Below are 20,709 nucleotides of genomic sequence, written 5' to 3' on the forward strand. Positions count from 1 at the left end.
GTATTGTATATTTTTCATTGTTTGTGTGACTTCATTTAGGCAGAGTTCTGAAGTGAATTAAATAGTCGATATTACTGTGAGCGTACCCTAATTTTATTTTCATTTCAAATGCTGTTGTTCTTTAAAACATCATTGTTAATTGCTTATGGCCTTAATGCTAAGTATTAAATTCATATACCGTATATACCCGCGTATAAGTCGAGATATTTTGGACAAAAAAAAAGACTTCAAAGTGGGGGGGGGGGGGTTGACTTATACGCGGAGCCATAAAAATTTTCATTTTCTTCCCGCACTGAAATTGGGCGACTTATCAAATAAGTCACTTACTTGAAGTAATTTCATGACTTAAATTATGTGACGAACTAATCACAGAGTTGAAAATATGTATGATGACGAGCCAATGACGACAGAAGAGTTCTATGAAATGTTTAGCGAATCGGACGTTGAAGGATTTTGATTTTGTTTATTTACCAAGGTATTTTTTATCGTATATTTACTTTTTTTTCCTCAGATGATTTTGAATAAATGTAGTACTTAAAAAAAATTTTTCGAAGTTTCTCGATCGATTTCGGAAGTGGGGGGTCGACTTATACGCGGTATCGACTTATAAGCGGGTATATACGGTAAATAAACAGTATTCACTAAGTGTAAGAATTAAGTAAAAAGTATCCTTTAGATAAGCTATTAAGTGAACTTTGTGTGCTAGAAATTTTTCAGCCACTTCTTATTTGGAAATTCAGCATGTCAGCACTTGCCCTGTTATTCATCTTTTATCTCATAGAATTATGTGTTGCTTATTTATGGTTAATTTCACATAAGGAAGGGAATGACAGAGATTAAGTATTAAATAAATTAAATGATTATTAATTAAGAATTAATTTTTTAAATGTAATTTCTCCTAAAATTTTAACAATTTTCAAGTTTTCATAACATTTGTAATAAACTGTAATATATATTTATTTCATATTTTACCCTTACTGATTATGAATTCTAAAAAGGTATACATGTTAAGCATCAAATTTTAATTAAAAATGTATACATCTTAAGCATCACTTTTACCAAAGGTAATTTGAAAAAATTAATTGACGTGCTCTTTTTTACTGCTTCAAATGTTAAGCCTATGAAATTTTCTATGTATACTTATCAAAAGAAAAGTTTGTTTTTTTTTCAAATCTTAGCTTAATATATTATGCAGTAATTGGTTAATGCTTGTGAGCATGTGTGCCTATAATTTGACATTTGGACAATATTTTACAGAACAAAATTAAAAATATATATGTTGATTTTTTAGGTTATAAATATTAAAGATTGATGCAAAATTACACAATAAATTCATTTGCACTCATTCTTTTATAGATGAAACAAGTACTTCTAGGTGTGGGTGTGTGACCTGGGAAAGGGATCCTGCTAAAGATATTCTGCGAAAATTCCGCAATTATGAAATATAATAAAATTGATTTCAAGCATTGTTATGTGTCTAAATGTTTGATAAACTGATGTCAGTGTGGTTATGATTGCATGCAATATAGTGTAATTTCCTGTTATTGTCTAATTTCTTTTAAATATATATATATATATATTCTGCATATTATAAATGCTTGTAAAACTATGAGGCTATATTTTAGTTTTTTAATATAGTGTTTATTATTCATTCAATTCAACTATTATTGCGAAGAATATTCATTTTTATTTTAAGCCTACAAAACTGGTGAATATTATTTCTATAAGCCTAGAGAAATAAAGGGAATAAATGTTCCTTGTATGGCCTGTACAATAGAACTGAAGCAATGAAACGTCAAAACTTATCATGGCTGCTATTATGTGGCTATTAGTCATTGCCAAACACCTTGGTTTTGTTTATATTCTAATCATTGCTACTTATGTATCAAATATTCATCATTGAAGGTTTATAAGTCTCCTACTCTAATTGTAATGCTTAACCCAAATGATTTTTCTGCTTAATATATAGAAAATGAAATGCTGCATGGTGACCATGGTGTCATGGCATTACATTGTTGATTTTCCCTTGGTTTTACTTTTGTAAGTTGTTGATTTTCCCTTGACTTCACTTTCTTAATTTGTTGATTTTCCCTTGGCTTCTCATTTGTGATGTCATGCTTACTCCATTTATTCTAACCAACTTGTTTAAACCCAATAACAAATGTTAACTTCAAGAAGTGCCAAAATGTGGTTTTTGCAGCTTTCACAAGATCAGAGAACATACTCAATATTTATCGCTGTAGAATGATATGAATGCAAAAATTAATTATTGCAGTTCCTCCTCCATATGAAAGAGCCATAATGTTTTTCGAAAATTTTAAAATGTCTGCATCTTATCTTTTGATGAGCTTATATTCTCAGACATTTCTCCATCTTAAACCCTTTCATATGAGCTGCTAGGTGTTATAAGTGCAAAATGTTGAACTACTTTAAATATATGTATGTGTGAGCTAGAAAAAGAGAAAAATTTTGTAAGAAACTGAGAAAAAATTTAAAAAATTTTAAACTTTTGTAAAAAACATTTTTGTCAAGACATGCCTGTAAGCATTTTCAGTTGGTTTATGTGTTCATCAAATCATAAATATTTTACACTATATCATAGTAGCTTTCTCTATTTATAAATGAAGCAGAATTAAATTCAAGCTAAATTAATAAGAATTTCTTGGCTAAAATGCATTTATTTTATGCATTACATTCTTTTATAAAACTATAGTGAAAAATTATAAGTTTTCACAAATAATATATTGACATATGTGCTCATTAATGATGTTTATTGTAATTTTCTTTTACAAATATTTCTTTCTGAATAATTTTTTCCCTTAATATTTTTGAATACGAATTTTGTTTTAAAATTTAATATGTAGTCTGATAAGCTTATTTTGGGACTTAAAATCAGTGCTTAGATTGATACAGCTTTAATTTTATTGCTGACACTGATATTATATGAGGTGACTGAGGCTATACTGCAGGCAGTTTCCTGAAATAACGAGAAACAATTTATTTTCAGTCATTCTTGAATTGAAGTTTCATGTTCTTCTGTGGAGTATAATCAAAATGCTTATATTCTAAGCTTCAGTTTAAATTTAAGTATTCAGAGCTTAAATTGTGCCTAACTCTGGTACTTCTTAATTTTTTAGATACATCGTAGTTCCAGTTGTATCACACTGGAGCCCTAAATAGGAGCTCTGGGCACTTTATTTAAGATTTCAGCATAAAATTCTTTTGATCTCAAAAAATTTATTTTTAATAATAAAATTAAAAATTGATTCTAACTTCTGAATGTATGCCTATCATTCCTTGGAAACAGATCCTGGGATGGAAGTTGAGACTTTTAAGGAAAGAAAAGCCTCCATCCACAAGTCAGAGGCTTATTCTTTAAGCAAATACAGTGAATTTATGACAGCAGGAAAATTTTTCATTCCAATGATAGTGTCTTCCTATGGAAAAGAGTACCTACAGACTTTTTGGGATGATGTAACCAAATGCAAGGATACGAAACTTGTCATATCTAACTTTGTTCTCAGCTAATCTTCGGATCTGGAGGAAATTTTTTCCCCTTTCACATTGCACATGGCAGCTAGAATTATGTTGACCGGAGTCATGTTCAGAAAGTGATGATAGACTCTTCTGTCTTTGTTTTCATGCCTACGCATCCTCTATTCAAATTTCCTCCATATTCTATTACTGGTTAGAACATTCCCTCTATTCTCATTAGTAACAGTTTAATCATTTTAACATTTTTCATCATACATTTTAGCATTCTTCGTTTCTATAATCCTTTGAAGTTGCAGATTTTACTATATATTTAGAGCTTAAATTCAGTCAGAAACTGGTTGAGTTGTTTCGTAGGTTTTGAGTGAAATCATAATTCCAGCTGCAGTTCCAAATAGGATGAGGTCCAGTATTTCATTTTATTATTTAACTATTTACCATTTATTTAATAACTTCCATTGGGCTCTGCCACTTCTGATTTTAGAAATTAATCCCTGGCAACACTTCTGACTGAAGTATGAAAGAGTTTTTATATATTTATATTTTATTAAATTCATACTCTGATGTTATAAAGCTTTAGTCAAGTTTAATTTGGTCATATTACATGTTACTCAAGAAAGGTAAATAAATCAGGTGAATAGTTTCTCTGTGACATGATCAATTGTATTTTCAGATCTGTGGCTTGGTAGAGAAATAAAATATTTACTTAGGAGCAAGTTAAAGATCCACTTTTGTTTTAAGTTTTATCCTTCTTTCTAAAATGGGAATAATTTTTCTTTGTTATTTGTTTTTGATGAAAAACTTATTTATTATTTTAAATTTTATTTGGCATCTTTGCTCAAGAAAAGGAATTTGTGCTCAAGAAAAGGAAAATGTTTTCCTTAACTTTCATAAGTCTGTTTATTTATTTATATATTATATCACACATATGATATTTTTTAATTATCTAAAAAATTATTCTGAAGTTCTGCAGAATATGAAATTAAATAGTAGAAGATTAGCTGTAAGAAATGTTGAAAAGTTGAGGAATATCAAAAAACTGAATTTCTTTTGGAATGGTAGTAAATTGTGTTCTGATATTTGATACTTCTATTTGTGCTGTTATTCGTATTTATACATATTATACACTTTTTGTTTTTTATGTTCCTTTTAATATTTTAGTTTTTTTAAACATTTTTTTTCCCTGAGGAATTTTATCATGAAATGTTTTTTTAATTCTGCTACATTTTAAAATGTAAATGCATAATCTGAGTCTAATTAAGTTACAAGAAGTTGAATTTACTATAACAAGTATCTGCATAAGCTGCCATTTGTGGAAAAATATCTTCAGACTTACAATGATCTATAAAAATCTGCATTTTCAAGTTACTGTTATTAAAAAGTTGTATTAGGATTATAAAAGTTTAACTTATGAGAATTATGTTGCTCCTGCTTAAATAGCTATAGTACAAATTACTATATCGACTTTTTTCCCCCTTTTTTTCTGCCTGAAACACTCTGGATTTTTATTTGTTAAAAAATACAGATTAGATATTTTGAGTAAAAACTAACAATAAGCATTAAGACAGAATAATTTCTTTTTCTTTTTTTTATTTATCATCCTGTAAATTGATATGTAAACTTACTCAACTTAAGCTTTCAGTTCATTTATACTTAATGTAGAAATGTAATCTAAAATGATGATTTATCATGTTTCAGAGAGTAATTTTATTTCTTTTTTAGTTTGCACTCGAATCATATACAGTAATATGTTGGCTAGCAATTTACTATTAAATGTGAGTTGCCTTTGTGTATTTAAATTTGAGTGAAATGGGGATGATTGTTTATCAGTTTTTTATAATCTATGTCCCTGCATTCTGCCAGTAGATAATAGTTTTTGCTCTATTGTTGGCAAAAATTAGCTGTAAATGGTTGAAACTGGCAGTAACTGACAGAAATGAGTTATTTTCAGTAAATTAATTTTCATGTGTTAATTAATATATATTAATTAATATTTATTAATTAACATGTAATTCTAATAAAACAGAGTAAATGTAATCAGTTTTGTTTATTTATAGCAGCGTATTTTGGAAAAATATGTACTAAAAATTAAACAATAAAAGTAGAAGATATCTTGCTATATTCCATAATCTTCTAAACAACAACAAAGGGGGGAGGAAAGGTCAAATAAATACATCTGTAAAAAAAAGAAATCTCATTATCTTAAGACTGAAATATACAAAAAAGAGGTTAAATGTAGTTTCAATATTGAAATAATTTGTCATGATACTTAGATTTATATGTTTCATTCAAAACATGCTTGTTCTAAATTATCAAGTATGCGAAAAGAAAGTCTTAGAACATTATTCATGAACATAACACCCATTCCATGCCTTATAAAATAACTTTTTGAGCAAACTCAGCTTTTTCCTTGTAAGGATTATGTTAATTTTATTAACAGTTAAATTTTGAGTTAAACTTCTTTCTTGTCAAATTCTTAACTTCAACTTACTACTTCCAGCCAGAACGTAGTTTTAGAATCATGTCTTAATACATAATGAGGAGGAGCAGTATTTAACCGCGAAGTTTTACTTGCTGAGTTAGAGAGAATCGGAGTTTCTGATTAGCACGTGTCCGCCATTTTGGCTACTCTCTCTCAAAGCTGTTATTATGCTCGGTTGTACTCAGGCTCTTGATATCTTCACAGTCATCTCATGTTTAAGGGGCCAACTCCATTAAAACTTTGATAGTTTCAGCTATATCTCTTTAGTTTAGATTAGTTTTAGTTTACTTCTTAGCCTCAACTTGGGCTTGAACTTCTTAGCCTCACTTGTGCTTGAATTCTTAAGTTCAAGCCCAAGTGTCGGCTTTTATTGTATACTCCAAGACGGAGTTCTGTTAAACCTTATTAAAATAATAAAGGGTTACTTACCTTTCCATCTTGTTGTTTCCTGTCACACAAACTCAAGCGATTATTCGCTTATCAGTTCATAAGATTCTTCACGTTCAGCAATAACTTAGCACTTACAAAGTGAGGACCTCTACATGCTTTAAATTCAGTGAAGTTTTATAAAATGTTTCAGCATTTACATGATAGTCTAATTCAAAAAAAGAATTCTAAGAAGAATTATAAAAGTTTAATAACTCTTGTTTGCATGATGAAGACATACTGCTGGACTTCTAAGAATGTCTAGTTTATTTTATACTAATGATAAGAAATTCTTTGCAATTTGAAAACAGTAAGGAAATAAGTCTTCTGTCGTAAAATAATTTGTGCAGTTGGTTAAGCTAAATTTGAAAAGTAAATCTACTTTGAAAATACTGTAAACCTCATAGCTGAATTTTAAAGTGTATTTCATTTTACTTGCTACTTCTATACTTCAATGAGTTTTTTAGATATTTTAAGAGCTGCTGTCAGTTATTGCCACTTTTGTGGTAAAATTAGTTTATGCCATGCTGGTTATAACTACTTTTGTGGAAATTTGTGAGGCCTATAAATATTAATGTGTACCTTTTCATTAAAATGCTTATTGAGAAATGAGCAAGCTGTTTTTAGAATCTGTTATATTTTTTCAAAATTGCCATTATTTTAAATAAATAATAATAATAATAATAAAGTACAGTGAGAAAACTATTAATATAAAAGTCATGCTGTTGCTTTTAAAGCAACTGAAATAGATACGAAATATAAAGAATAATATTTGAAATATAGTTTCCATTTCATTTCTTAAACTTCAAAGAATCACAAATTCAGATTAAAGTGTTAAAGTGTTAAAATTCATGCCAAAATATTTCTTAGCTGATATATCAAGAAGTTAAATAATCAAAAAATAAATGCGATGTATTTAATAGTTGTTAATTCAGTTTCTGAAAACATAAAACATCATGTCTTCACATTTTTTTTTTTTTTAAATGGCCAGGTGCTTTATTTAATAGCCATTAGCCTTGTGCAACTACAAGGGCTGGAAGTGGTAGCCATTTCATTATAGAAAAACCTGCTGGCCATCGTTGCCTCCTGTGAAGGGATGGACAGTTACAATCATTCTTGCTCTGAAATTTGAAGTTGCCCATCGCTATTTCAGTCAGAGTCACTAACCACTTTACTGGCTGGGCAGCATTTTCAAAGGCTAGAAGTTAAAAAAAAAAAAAAAAAAAAATGATGTATTTTCTTGCTATGCTATACAGTTTCAGCTGCTGTGTTCCATTAAGCTTACAAAAGAGCAAGCTAAAAAATTCATTGTTTAACAATTATTTTAGAAAGATATTAATTTTCATTCAGGGGAGCAAAATCATGCATTTTGTAACACCTTTTTTAAAAAGTGTGTTGTGAAAGGAATGCATAGTGCTATACATGTGTATAATGGTTTTTAAAATTTTATTGTTTTCAATATTTATTTTTTATGCATTTATGAAACATTCAACCTTGAAATATGTTTTAGTTCTGTTGTATCATAAGCTCAAACGTGTAATCTGTAGGTACATAAAAAGAAGTTGATGCAATTTGTGTAAACGATGTCCTGAAATAGCACGTGCAAGTTCAGATGAATCTGAATTTTCAAATTATTTAATTAAAAACATATTGTTTAATTATGTTAAATTTGTTTAAAGTAAAATTTAATGCAAGCTTTTAAAACAGACCTATCTTAAAGGTATTTTGTTTCTTCAGTGTCTTAATTCATTTGAATTGAAATGTTTTTGCTGAAGTGCCCATTGCTAATCTTAAAATATTTTTGTTTTTTGAGAGTATTAAATTATTATATTTTCTAGTTAAAAGTATGAAAACATTGATTCACTCTTTTTTCTTCCCTTTAAAGCATGATTGAAATAAATCTATTATTGCTTGAACATGTGACTATTTTGAACCACACGTTTTTCCCCTCTAAACATATTTCCATATTATTATTGCATATTTGTTATAGATTTTATGTTTATAAATGTTAAATGAAGTTGAAAAGAAATTTAATTATGAATCAAAAATGAATTTTTATATGGTCATTAAAACTATTATAAAATGAACTCGAATAGTTGGAACTGCTATATTAATGTTAATATAGAATTTTATCTATATTTTGTTTTGTATTTAGAAAAATTTTATATTTATGGTGGAAAATTATATATATTGTTATTATTTGATATTTTAGCACAAATTTATATAAATGTTATTGCTATGGACTTGGTTGTTAAAATAAATTTCCAGTTATAAGTGTTTTTCTTTTTATACATATGCTGCATTCTTTTTATTTTGTTCACAAAATGAACGCTTGCAAAATATTGTAATTGCAAAGTAATTCTCAAAATAAATTGTAAGTTAATTGCGTTTCATTTAAAGAGAGAATTTCTGTAAACTATTTCATTTAAGCTAAACAGAAGCAACCTAATCTATCTAATTCTTAATTTTTAAAATAATCATTTGGTGTTCTGCAGTGTGTTTAAAATCTAAAGTAATCATTCATAAAAGAGACATATTCACCATATCATAAGTTGTTTAATTTAAGGACAGATATATTTTTACATAATGTCTGGTTTTTATCCATAATAGTTAGTAAAGTATATTCATTGTTCAAACAAAATCAAGGTTTTATGGATTATTAGTAGAAAAGTATAAGGGTTAACTAATTTTAAACTGGCCATCAGCAACCTGAATATTCCTTCAGCAGTGATAACAGCATGCTGTAATTACATTAAATCTACAAAGTTGTAAAAAGCTGCAGTAAAAATGTAAATTTTTTTTTTTCATATGCAGTAATTAAAGGATGAATATTACCTTTAAATTCACTGCTTTATGGTTATTGCAGAGAATTAGTTAAATGATGTCCATCAATAGGATTTATGAGATTATGTTTTTTGGTGGTCTGTAGGAAGCTTTGAAGCTTGTCAAACTCAATAGTTTTACAGGTACAGTCAAAAGTCGTTAATTCGGACACCCATAATCCGGAATGATCTATAACCCGGACCTCAAAGCTAAAAACTTTCTGCGCATGCGCCGCGTTGGCACATGCGCACAGGCGTTTTACGCGTGCGCTTAAGACCTTGACTACTGCGCATATGCGTGTGCGCAAGTGCAGAATACGTTTTCGCCTGCGCGTTTAATGTATAACGGACGGTGTAAGCTAAAATTATCTAATTATCTATTTCAGTTAATGTTAATGATTGCGTTGTTCCTTAATCTTCGAATTGGATCCCGCTTATTATTTTTTGCAGACTGTAAGAGCAATTTTATAAAAGTAAACTTGAACTTTCGATTCAAATAGAATTTCCGATGCTGGAACTTCCAAAGGATCACAAAACGAAAGTATGTTTCGATATCCAACAAACAAAAAGTGGAATTGCTGCAAAAAATGGATAAAGGCATGAAGAATGTGACAGAGAGGTTAGTGAAAACGAAAAAATTTCGATTGACAAGTTAGTCGGTATTCTCGGCACAGCAATTAACGGGACTTGAACAGCGGAACTTTGTAACTGAACAAGAAATTATTTCTTTTTATAGAATTAAAGAGAAAGTATTATCACATAAAATGAAGCAACTTAAATAACTTACATTGAGAGAAATGTTTAATAAAGTAAACAAATAAATATTAAGCTTTTTTTTTTTTTTTTTTTTTGATACCTTTAGATCATAATTGTTCTTTATTTCATAAATTACGGTTTCATATTTTTAATTTTAGAATTTCTGCATGCCATCTTACGAGATTTAAACTGATGATCTATAATCCGGAAAAATCGATAATCCGGAATCGCCGAAGTCCCGACGAGTCAGGATTAAAGACTTTTGACTGTACTAAATTCTGTTGGTGTCATTAGCAGATGGTGCAGTCAATTTCAATAGCAGTCATAATGCATACAGGACCAAGACATAATTACTCTGGGAGGGGGGAGGATTAGTCAGTTATTGACTAATCACTACTAGTCAAAATTATCAGAACTAGAATACATAATACAAACCATCTTTATTAATTACGTGTACACATCTAATTTAATGATAAATATGCCGAACTGAACAAACAACCAGTATAAAATTAAAGACAATAGGCTGTACTAAATAGAATTTTGAATACTTAAGCAATGACACACTCGAATCCAAAATTAACATACTATTATATGGTGTAAGGAGGGAACTGACAATAATCTTTACTTACAATGTCCCTCAGTGATGATGGTAGGGATTAAACTAAGGGATTGAAAAAATATTAATATCATCTGTAATAAAAAAATCTTTTGGCTAAAGCTCTTAATGCGTCAAAAAGATTTGGGAAGAATAATGGTCTGATGCAGTTTTTCATCATCAAATGTAAAACAACAGGCTACTAGGTGTAGCATGTAAACTAAAACAGATATTCTATAACTAATCTTGAAATTTTATTTATAGCTGATAAACTGAAAGAAGAATAATTTATACCTCTTTGCAGAATGGGAAAAAAAAATCTTTCTTTCAATAGATAAGCTATGAGAAAACTTATTGTAAACAGTTCTTTATCAAAATAAAGAGATGTAAAATGATGCTTGCATTTTTGCAACATTTTAATAATAACTACTATATTTCATACTGTTTTGATTTATTTTATTTGATTATGGCAAAGCACATGAAGGCTATCTACTTAAAAGGAAGAATGCCTTCATGGAGGATTTTCTTAGCGTATTTGGCCGATATCCATGTTGCACATTTATGCGGCCAAATTCGAAGCTTGGCCGAACTACCAGTGTTCGGAGACTTTAATGCTTGGCTGCTGGTGTCTGTATGTTTGATATGAATTTTTTAATCAGGTTTAATTTACAACTCAATATATGTTTAAAAAATGCAGGGTATATTGAGCAATAGGTTTTCTTTTCTTTTTTTTTTCTTTTTTTTTTTTTTTTTTTTAATTTAGCAAGTTTAGATTTTTAAAAGTTTTTTTTATTCATTTAATATTTTTTACTATCAAATCTTTTAAGTTTGGCATTTTAGCAACCTTAGCATGAACCATTGTAAAATAATAAATGAAAATCACTTACATGGCTAAAAGTTAGTCTGTCTTTAGGTAGTGGGATATTTTTTTAGCTTGTAAATAAGTTATTGTACAACATAATGAATTGAATGATGACCATTTATCATATATGTCCTGAATACTTATACTCGTGTAATCTTCCATTAGAAGTAAATCTTATTACAGATGGAAGAAAAAGTGTTATATTTTATCTCCCACCAAACTCTGTATATAGGTAACGGAGGTATGTTTTCCGTCCAAAAATTCGATAGTAAGTATTCAGTGAATAAGCACGAATTAAGGTCCCCACAATATGACTTTACTATTTTTAGAATAATGCCTGTGTGGATATGTGTGAAGATCTTTTTGTCCATGTTATCTCTTATATGAAACTTTCAAAAATATCCGTTTTCTGTATTTTATGTTTTCTGCATTCATATGAAGAGCTCATTAGATTTTGGGTAAAACTGAACAACTGGAAGTGGTACTTTGAAACCCATAAAGGTCTGCATACACTTAGCGGGGAGAAATGGCTTTTGTTATTTTTATTTTCTTTCAACCTATATACATGGTTTATGGATGTTTTCTCTCAGAATTTCAAATTTGGACAGAAACTGAACAGTTAATTCGATACAGCAATGCTTCAAATACCTTTGGTACTACAAAATGCTGGCCTAGCTTCTGCCTGTAACTGTGGCTGATTTGAAATATAGCCGGCTTTATTAATTCAATACTTTTCACAGACCCTTCTAATTAATTCTTACACTTGCGGCAGCAGTAGAATGGTTAATCCTAGTTTCTGCAGCAGCCTGAAAGTCTAAAACCAAATCTCTTGTAGTCGCTTCGTGGTTTCTGTGTCGCTGTCAGGTTGCCTATCAACTGATCTAGTACTCAAAAAGCAGCTTCAAACTCTTGATATGATATTTATATTAAGGATATTAAAATCTTGAGCGACCTCCCTCGATTCTACCAGTTATTCGCCACTTTTGATCTTCACTTAAATGATGCCTTTGAGCCATAACTACTGGATACTGATTACTATCAGAAACCATATTCACTGATCCCTTAGAAAAACTTTCCTTAGATTCCTTGAACCATATTTTACGATTTTTTTCCTCCTGTTTTATGATAGTAAGTTCATCTCCTTTTATTGCAGTCATTTAAGTACACCAAAGATTCGTCTATTGTGACATTTTTCTATTTTTTTCCAGATAAATATTTCTCATAAAGAATTCTGCAGCGAGTTATGGTTTCGGCGATATGTCGTGGAGAAGACGATGCGCATTATTTTTTTCGCCTTTTTAAGATTCAAATCAGCACTAATCACTTTGTTTAAAATTGACACTGAACATTTTAATCAGTTGGCGGCTGCAATATTCGAAACATTCCGTTTTTTCCTTTGATACGTATTTAGAAGAATTTATTTCTATTGAAGATAAATTTTGACGTTTTTTTTACATTGTTGTGGACAGCATTACATATTGTAGCTTTAGATATAGAAAAACCATGACTTTAACAACGTTATTTATTAACTAGATTAGAATAATTTTCTTGGAAAGAAAACAAAGCTAACCTTCTATCCATTGCTTCTTTAAAAGCGACATTTTGTATGAAAACTAAACTGTCAAGTAGAGACGATAAATTATACTTCCAAAAATATAACTGCAGTTAAAAAAAATCCAAGCGAAAGATTTTTTTTTTTTTTTTTTTTTTTTTTTTACAGCAGAGCAAAATCGTCTGAAAATGTGCGAACGGTCTCTGTACTGTTCCTAGTGCATATTCACATATTATTTTCATGCATTTTTTCTGAAATGTCTAAAATTAAAATCTAAATGTAATTGTTAAATTTATGTTTAACATTGCAAAACACGAAAATTTATTCTCATTAGTGGCGTCATCTAGTGCCGAATAACTGAAATGTTTTAGAAGTAGGGTTTTTCTAATTTGAGAAAAATTCGTTAACTGACGAAAATGTGTTCATTACAGAAGAGTACAAATTTAAGACCGCTTGACTAAATGCAACAAAAAGCATTCTTTTGAAAATTTAAATGAACAAATAAGTGTTTCAAAAAGCATTCTTTAGAAAATTCAAATGAGCAAAATAATTAAACAAAAAAATTAGAGATGCTCCTTAGTACATAAAATATCCTGTAATGCACAAAGACCTTAAAAATGTACTTCTTTAAAAGTTTATTAAACATTGTTTAATTTTCGTAAAAATATTGAATAGCATGAAAACACACATGTCAGCATGCGAAAGTGAAAAACTTTTCTTTTGGACAAAAAGTTAAATTATGCAAATACTTTATTACTATAAAAATTTATATTCTTTTGACTTTATATATTTAATAAATTACAGCTTCGACTTAAAATTATAAATCCACACTTATAGATGCGACACTTTAGGATGTCTATTTTGATGTGCCTCCACATATAAGCGTCATCATCATGCCTCTTTTTATGAAAACTAAACGTGTTGCTATATTAAATATTGTAAAGCGGAGGAGGGAAGGCTTAAAACCTTGCCCTTAATGATCTAAATAGAAAACATTCCTTTTTTTATCTATGATTTTAATATAACTTCGGACATAATCGTGTTTATAATAAAACTTTGGGAAACTAAAAATTATTTCGAGAACAGTCAAATATAACGCATAAACCTTTACAGTTTGTTATCGATTTTTACCTTGAAAATCATGATCGGCAGTTTTCTTCTAACATGTTACTAAAAACTGTTTGTATTTTGAAAAGTGTTGCTTCTATAGAAAGAAGCTTTTTAGTTCTAAAAGAAACAAAATTATGTAATAAAATTTCATAGACAATAGAATCTTGTTTTGAAAATTAACAATTTGAAAAATTCTATCATATTCGATGTAAATAACAATAATAATGCTCAGTGCATTTCAAAAGGTACAGAAGTGATATTTTTAAAACATATTATGTTTTTTAATAACTAAAAAAAGAATTTTTTTCAACTAATTTTCAAAACTAAATAGATATCTTATAATTTTATTTAAAAAAACGTCAAAAATATTAATTTGATTGGTACAGAAAGAAGACAGACTTTCAAAGAGAATTTTTTTAAAAAAGTTTCACTCCAAAGACACCGCAGGAGATCTTTGAAGGCAAATTCGAAAAACTGAAAAGAAAGACGTATATGAAATGTAAAAGTTTCGATGCTTAAAGTTTATAAGAAGAGAGGTCGAAAATATTTCGCTGTAACTCAAATTCAGAGTAGTAAATTACACCAAGTGTATTCATATTATTTCATTACAAGTATGTTTCATGTCTTATAAATTTATTTGCATTAAATGTATTCTTTACCCTTTTGTATAGAGCTAGATGATGTAACCGTTTATTTAATGAAAACGCTGCAAATGTTACGTATTTAGATGTACTAAAAATGTTAACATTTCATTAGTGTGAATAAATTATGTACCTTAATCAAGTTTTTCGATACAATATGATAGTTTGTTTGTAAATTAAAAAAAATTACTATGTCTCTAAACTAACGCGTTAGTGAAAATGATTCGGACAGTAATCATAACAAAATTATTTATTTACAGCTAAAATTTATATTATTTTTACTTGATTATCTGTATTTATCTCTTAACAAATAAAGAAGATTAATGTGGTTGTTGTATGATCTGTTTATTCTCTGAATATAGACTGATCTTTTTAAAGTTTTCCAAAGCTCATGTACCCAAAATGTCATTAAACTGAATTACATTTTCGCAGTCTTTGAAGCAGATTTTAAGGATTGCTGAAAGTACAGAGCTTTACTCTAGTCTTTTTGTTTCACCTAATTGTCATCAGTTATTTTATCTTAATATACTTACTCAATAAAACGTTAGGTACACCCAGTGCTTGCGCCGAAGCCCGGCTCAATTTTTAAAATAAATTGCAATTTTAGCCAGAGCCCTAAATAAGATGAGCTTCGGTACTTCTTTTTATAAAACTTAACCACAATTTAAAGGGAAAGAAATTTAGAATTCCTAAAGTTTTTAGTTTAACAATAAGCAGACTTTGCAATACTCTATTTCTCTAGAAATACGCACGCATGAAAGCATGAGACGTTCAAGTAAAGTCCCCTCACTCACATGCGGAAACCTTTTCCTTTAAGAAAAGCAATAAATTTGGGGGAGTTTATTTAGGAACGCCTAAATTTCTTGCCATGCCATTGTATCTAGTGTATTGTTATCGATGCTTACAGTTAGTTATCCTCGCAGGAATGAAAATTTGTGTTCTAAAATGTGCGTTAAGTGACAGCGAGTACAATAAGAATGAAATACTGAGATAAACTGCTCAAGCACGTCCTATACATCGTATTCCCACAGTATCCACTTATAAAGCAATTAAAAAAATTCCAAGCGGGAAAGCGTAACCAGCAACTTTACATTTAGGAGTCCGATTCAGGACTCATTTACCCCTGACACCCATCTGTTTGATGGCTATAATTATATCAACAGAGAGCCGCGGTATCAACAGAGAACGTCCTCTCTCACCAAGATTCCCCTCATTTTTTGTTTGCACCCACTCATACCCTCATTCTGTTTCGCCCTGGAATTTTCATCAGCTCTACTTTAAGTATATTTAATTTTTGTGATGATAAAAGAACTATCCTCCCCCCTAAGATCAGAACTTAAATTGGGCCGGAACCCACCGGATCTTGGCTCCGGTGCGTCTTAGTTTTTGTAATAAATCATAATTCTTGCCGGAACGCACCGGAGCCCTGAATAAGAAGGCCGCGGCACTTCTTTTATGTAACTGAATAACAATTTCAGTAGAAATTTTATCTCGATTTTTAAAATAAAAATAAAATTTTATTAAAAATCGCGTGTTAAATTTCAGTTTATCTCTTTACATTTAGTTAATTACTTCAATCTTCAATTATTTCTATAAATAATAATTAATTATCTAAAAATTATCAATTAAATTATAATGAATTAATTAGCTAATTATTATCAATTAAATTATAATTAATTATCTAATAATCATTAATGAAATTAAACTTAATTAATTATACAATAATTATTGATTAAATAACAATTTATAAACACTAATTAAATAGCTATTAATTAATTTGATAATAATTAACTATTTAATTTTAAAATTATTAATGAGTTTAATCGTCATTTCATTTATTTATTTACTCTTGTTCCTCTTTGCTGACGGTCTTCCATAGGGCTCCGGCACTTCTAATCTTAGAAATTAAGCTCTGGGTACACCTCTATTTAACAGCATATAATTTCATCCCTTGCTCGAAAACAGCTATAAGTAGCTTCAACATCGATTCTACGAAATAATAGAGGAAAATTGCTGGAATATTGCTAGTCATTCTTGCTGCATCACTGAGCATAAATTCGCCTTCTATATGGATCCCGTACTTATCTCCTGCTATATATTAGGTTTCATGGGGTTTGAATTCGGAGCCTTCTGCAAGCCGATCTGTCTTTTTCAGCCATACTTGAGTGGCTGTAGCATGTTAGGTGGTAGCTTGTTACAACTACCTGCAGCGCGTCAGTCAATCTCTTCAATCATTGCACACACGCTATTTCAGGGTAAAGGATCTCTAAATGAACACGAGCAGTTATCGTCTTGAATGTGTAGATCGTTTCCTCATTTGGATTTGGCCGTAACACTGATACAGCTAAAACTGAGATTCAGTTGTACAGGCCAGCGTTTCTCTAATTTTAAACAAGTAAGGACCACATTTATAAATTAAAATTTCCTGCTGATAGCCTTAATCATGTCCCCTCGAAAATAAGTTTTTAGCATAAGTTTTTTAAAATACAATTAATTAAATTGTATATATTGTGTTTAAATTTAATTTACTTCGGTATCAAAGAATTAAGTTAATAGAAGAAAATTTCTATTCGCTTTTAATTCAACTCTGTAAGAGTTTAGCTAATTTTTATCTTAATAACTAAAAACTAAATAAACATTAGTTTTTCCCATTTATGTGATGGATGAGCATTTCGATTCTTGCACAGCTTTTCTGTGTTTCGATGTGTGCTGGTACGCTTAAATCCGAGATCGACACACACATCAAGTCGATTTCAGTACTTTGCTTTTATTTGAACTAATGATGAAAGCCCATTCTCACGCAAATATATGAGTTATAATTTGTAAACTGAGTTATAATTTTAAAGCAAAACTGCATAGCTCATTGCATTCTGTTTTCACTTGTAATGAGCCCAGGGCTTGTAATGAGCCCAATCATGTGTGAAGGGACGAAGGCAAAAAGCATTGCAATCATGCAGCTTTGAATCCCTTTTTTTTACCAATATTAGAGTGGAAAGTCCATAGATAGGGTAACCGGTAATAAAATTCATAAAACGTCAGTTTTGGGAAAAAGTGATAATTTTTTAGTGTTTTTTTCATTTAATATTGAATTTTTTTGGATGCCCTTTTTTAACAATCAGATTAAATGTAGAACATTGATCTTTGCACCATAAAAAAAAAAAAAAAAAAAAAAAAAAAAAAAAAACTTAAAAATAACCTTTTGACTGAGTTTCTTTGAATATTTAACCTAATTTACCTAATTCTAGCAAATTTTTAGAAATCATTCCATTTTTTAGCAATTGCGTGGTTACTAAAAGTGAAAAAAATGTAAATAAATAATTAAAAAAAATCCTTCATAGCATTCTCACGACTCTATGGGATAATAAGATCGCATTTCTAAATCAAAATGGAATTTAATGAAATTAATGTAATTTTGCACCATCACATATATCGAAAAGTTTTGAAAGAAATGCGACGTCAAGTACCTCGTTGCTGTGCTGATCGGAAAAAAATGGTTTTTTGCATTTAGAATTAATGATTTTCTTTGTTATTTTTCCACATTCTAATTGACAAAAAGTATAAAAGAAAACATATGCCCCCCCCCAAGAAAAAACGCCTTGAAAGGTTTCAGATTTTAACGATTGCCCGAAAAGATTTGTTAATGTTTCAATTTGTCTCATTTCGAGTCGATTTGGGCTAACGCACCTTTCAAGTTAAAAAACACTATAAGCTGCATAATTTTACTTCAATGCTAAAAGAAATATTGTATTTAGTTGATTCTATAGTCTTGGTCACATACATCTAAATCTAACTTCGTAGAGAGCTTATGTAAGAATTCTACAGTAACGTAATTTCAAGCAACAATGAGAGTAACACATATATACGAATGACTATATTCAATTTATTTAAGATTTACTTCGACAATTTTGACTGAAAATTCTCCGCTATTAGTAACGTTGCGATTTTATTATTAGTCTGGTAGGGTCAAGAGTAGTATGACAACTAAAAATTTATTTGTCACTATTTAGTGCATTACGCAATGTACGTTAATACTTTGACGGCGGCGCGGATACTCATTGTTCTGTTCGTGCGGCGGCGTTTGAACTAGCGGTCCCTTTCATGGGGCGGCGCAGCGTCAAATTATAAATTAAAAATTTTAAAATAATAAAAAAAAAATATAAATTATGAAATAATAAATTAAAATTATAAAATTAAATTATTATATTATATTATAAAGTCTTATATTTTATAATATAATATAATATTTGTATATTTTTTATATACACGCGTATTTTAGTATTTTTTTTATATATACAAGCGTTACTCATCCGTGATTCATGCCGGCCCGCAGAACAATCATCATTATCCACCGGTGGGTCAGGCCGCCCCACGGAACAGACAAGTATGACCCACTGGTGGGTCAGGCCGCCCCACGAAACATAAGTATGACCCACCGGTGGATCAGGCCGGCGTCAACGCGTTAAAAAGTGTGTCTTTAAATAGTTTTTAAAACTTTACATGATTTTTTTTGATAGATTTTTAAAAATATTTTTTATACAATGTGTTTCGTAGGGAATAATTTGTTCTCCTTCTTGGACGGCGCATAGATGATTACTATTAATTAAGAAAATAACAAAAAGAAAAGTATAAGAAGTAAAATGATTACATACTAGTCCAGTTACAGGTCTATTTTTAATCTAATTAAGAAAGATAATCATGGACAATTTCTCATTCCTTAGGCTCGAAACTCAAAAATTTTGGACCGCTTAATAATTACCTAAGTTCTCTTTCATTGAAAAGAAAAAGCAGGAAAAATTTGATTCGTCAGCTGAAGATGAAAGTTCTGTTTACTTTCGGAACTATAATATTGAAAATTTACACATGTTACTCTGATACTCGTTCCTAGTATCTTTAATAGGTATGTACATTTTAGGAGATAGTTCCGCATATGGATCTCACAGATTTCTATCATGCTACATACATTTTTTATTAATACTTACTACGAGTGTCAATAGATGGCGCTATCATGTATATTTAACTGCAGAGTTAAAACAAAACCTTAAAAAATACTCTAACAGTAATATGTAAAAAGTGACACCTTGAGCTTAAGAAGTTAAATATAAATTGTGATGTTGTTGTCTTTTCTATGAATTTCATTGAAGAATGGTTGCCCAGAGCCTCAAGGAGGTTGCACTTTTAAATAAAGTGTGATATTACTAAATGAGAATAAAATAATAAGAGCATTAATAAGAATTACTTAAATGGTAATATATGATGGGGGAACTGTAGAGTCATAAGATAACAATACAGAAAATTTAAAACTGTTTTAAACTGTCGGGAAAAAATGTAGTTATTTTTATAATTTTTGAAACTAAAAACTGTAGATATTGATATATGATGCACTTAATATTATCGAAAACATAAATGAAAGTAAAAGTAAATGGTAGACACATTAACATGTATCTCAGAATCGTAGAAACAACTGTTTCATTTATAAATAATCAGCACTCATTTAAGAGGAAATATTTTTCTGTTATTTGAAAGTTACCCATTTTAAAGGATGAGGACAAAACTGCCAGTCGCTTGTAACCTTCCGTTCTATATGTGAACTTTTAGCATAATACCATATCGTCAGCATTATTAGTATCACTAATGTTATTCGATTCTGAAGTAAACACATCATTTTGCATTAACTATAAAATTATATATTATTATTTATTATTCGAGGTTTTCAGTAGACAAGAGATGATATTGCGCACTGTTTCGACACACCAGAAATTTTTGATACAATACAATATGATACGATGCTTTCCTTAAATTTAGTGTACTACGAATCAGTTTTTAAGATGTGTTCCTTTTTTTAAGAACGAAGGTCATAAAAATTATACATGCTACTTGGTTTAAATTGGACTCGGATTTGTGCAATATTCCTAGCCAAGAGACTTCCATGAAACATCAATTTATATTATTGCCAAGATGCACATGATACAGC

General features: G+C 29.6%; 1 protein-coding gene across 1 annotated transcript in view; it reads left to right on the top strand.

Annotated features, from left to right (window-relative positions):
- The window catches only part of LOC118197726 (J domain-containing protein-like), an 80,748-nt gene extending 72,069 nt beyond the window's left edge, over window positions 1-8,679 (top strand). Inside the window, exon 5 of the mRNA XM_085811551.1 lies at window positions 1,357-8,679. Coding sequence (XP_085667677.1) covers window positions 1,357-1,448 — 92 coding nt within the window. The 3' untranslated portion in view covers window positions 1,449-8,679. The remainder of the gene's footprint in view (window positions 1-1,356) is intronic.
- The last annotated feature ends 12,030 nt before the right edge of the window (window positions 8,680-20,709 follow it).

This window comes from Stegodyphus dumicola, chromosome 2 (assembly GCF_044657685.1).
Source record: "Stegodyphus dumicola isolate Sdum_Otavi_A_Nest chromosome 2, ASM4465768v1".
Taxonomy (NCBI): domain Eukaryota; kingdom Metazoa; phylum Arthropoda; class Arachnida; order Araneae; family Eresidae; genus Stegodyphus; species Stegodyphus dumicola.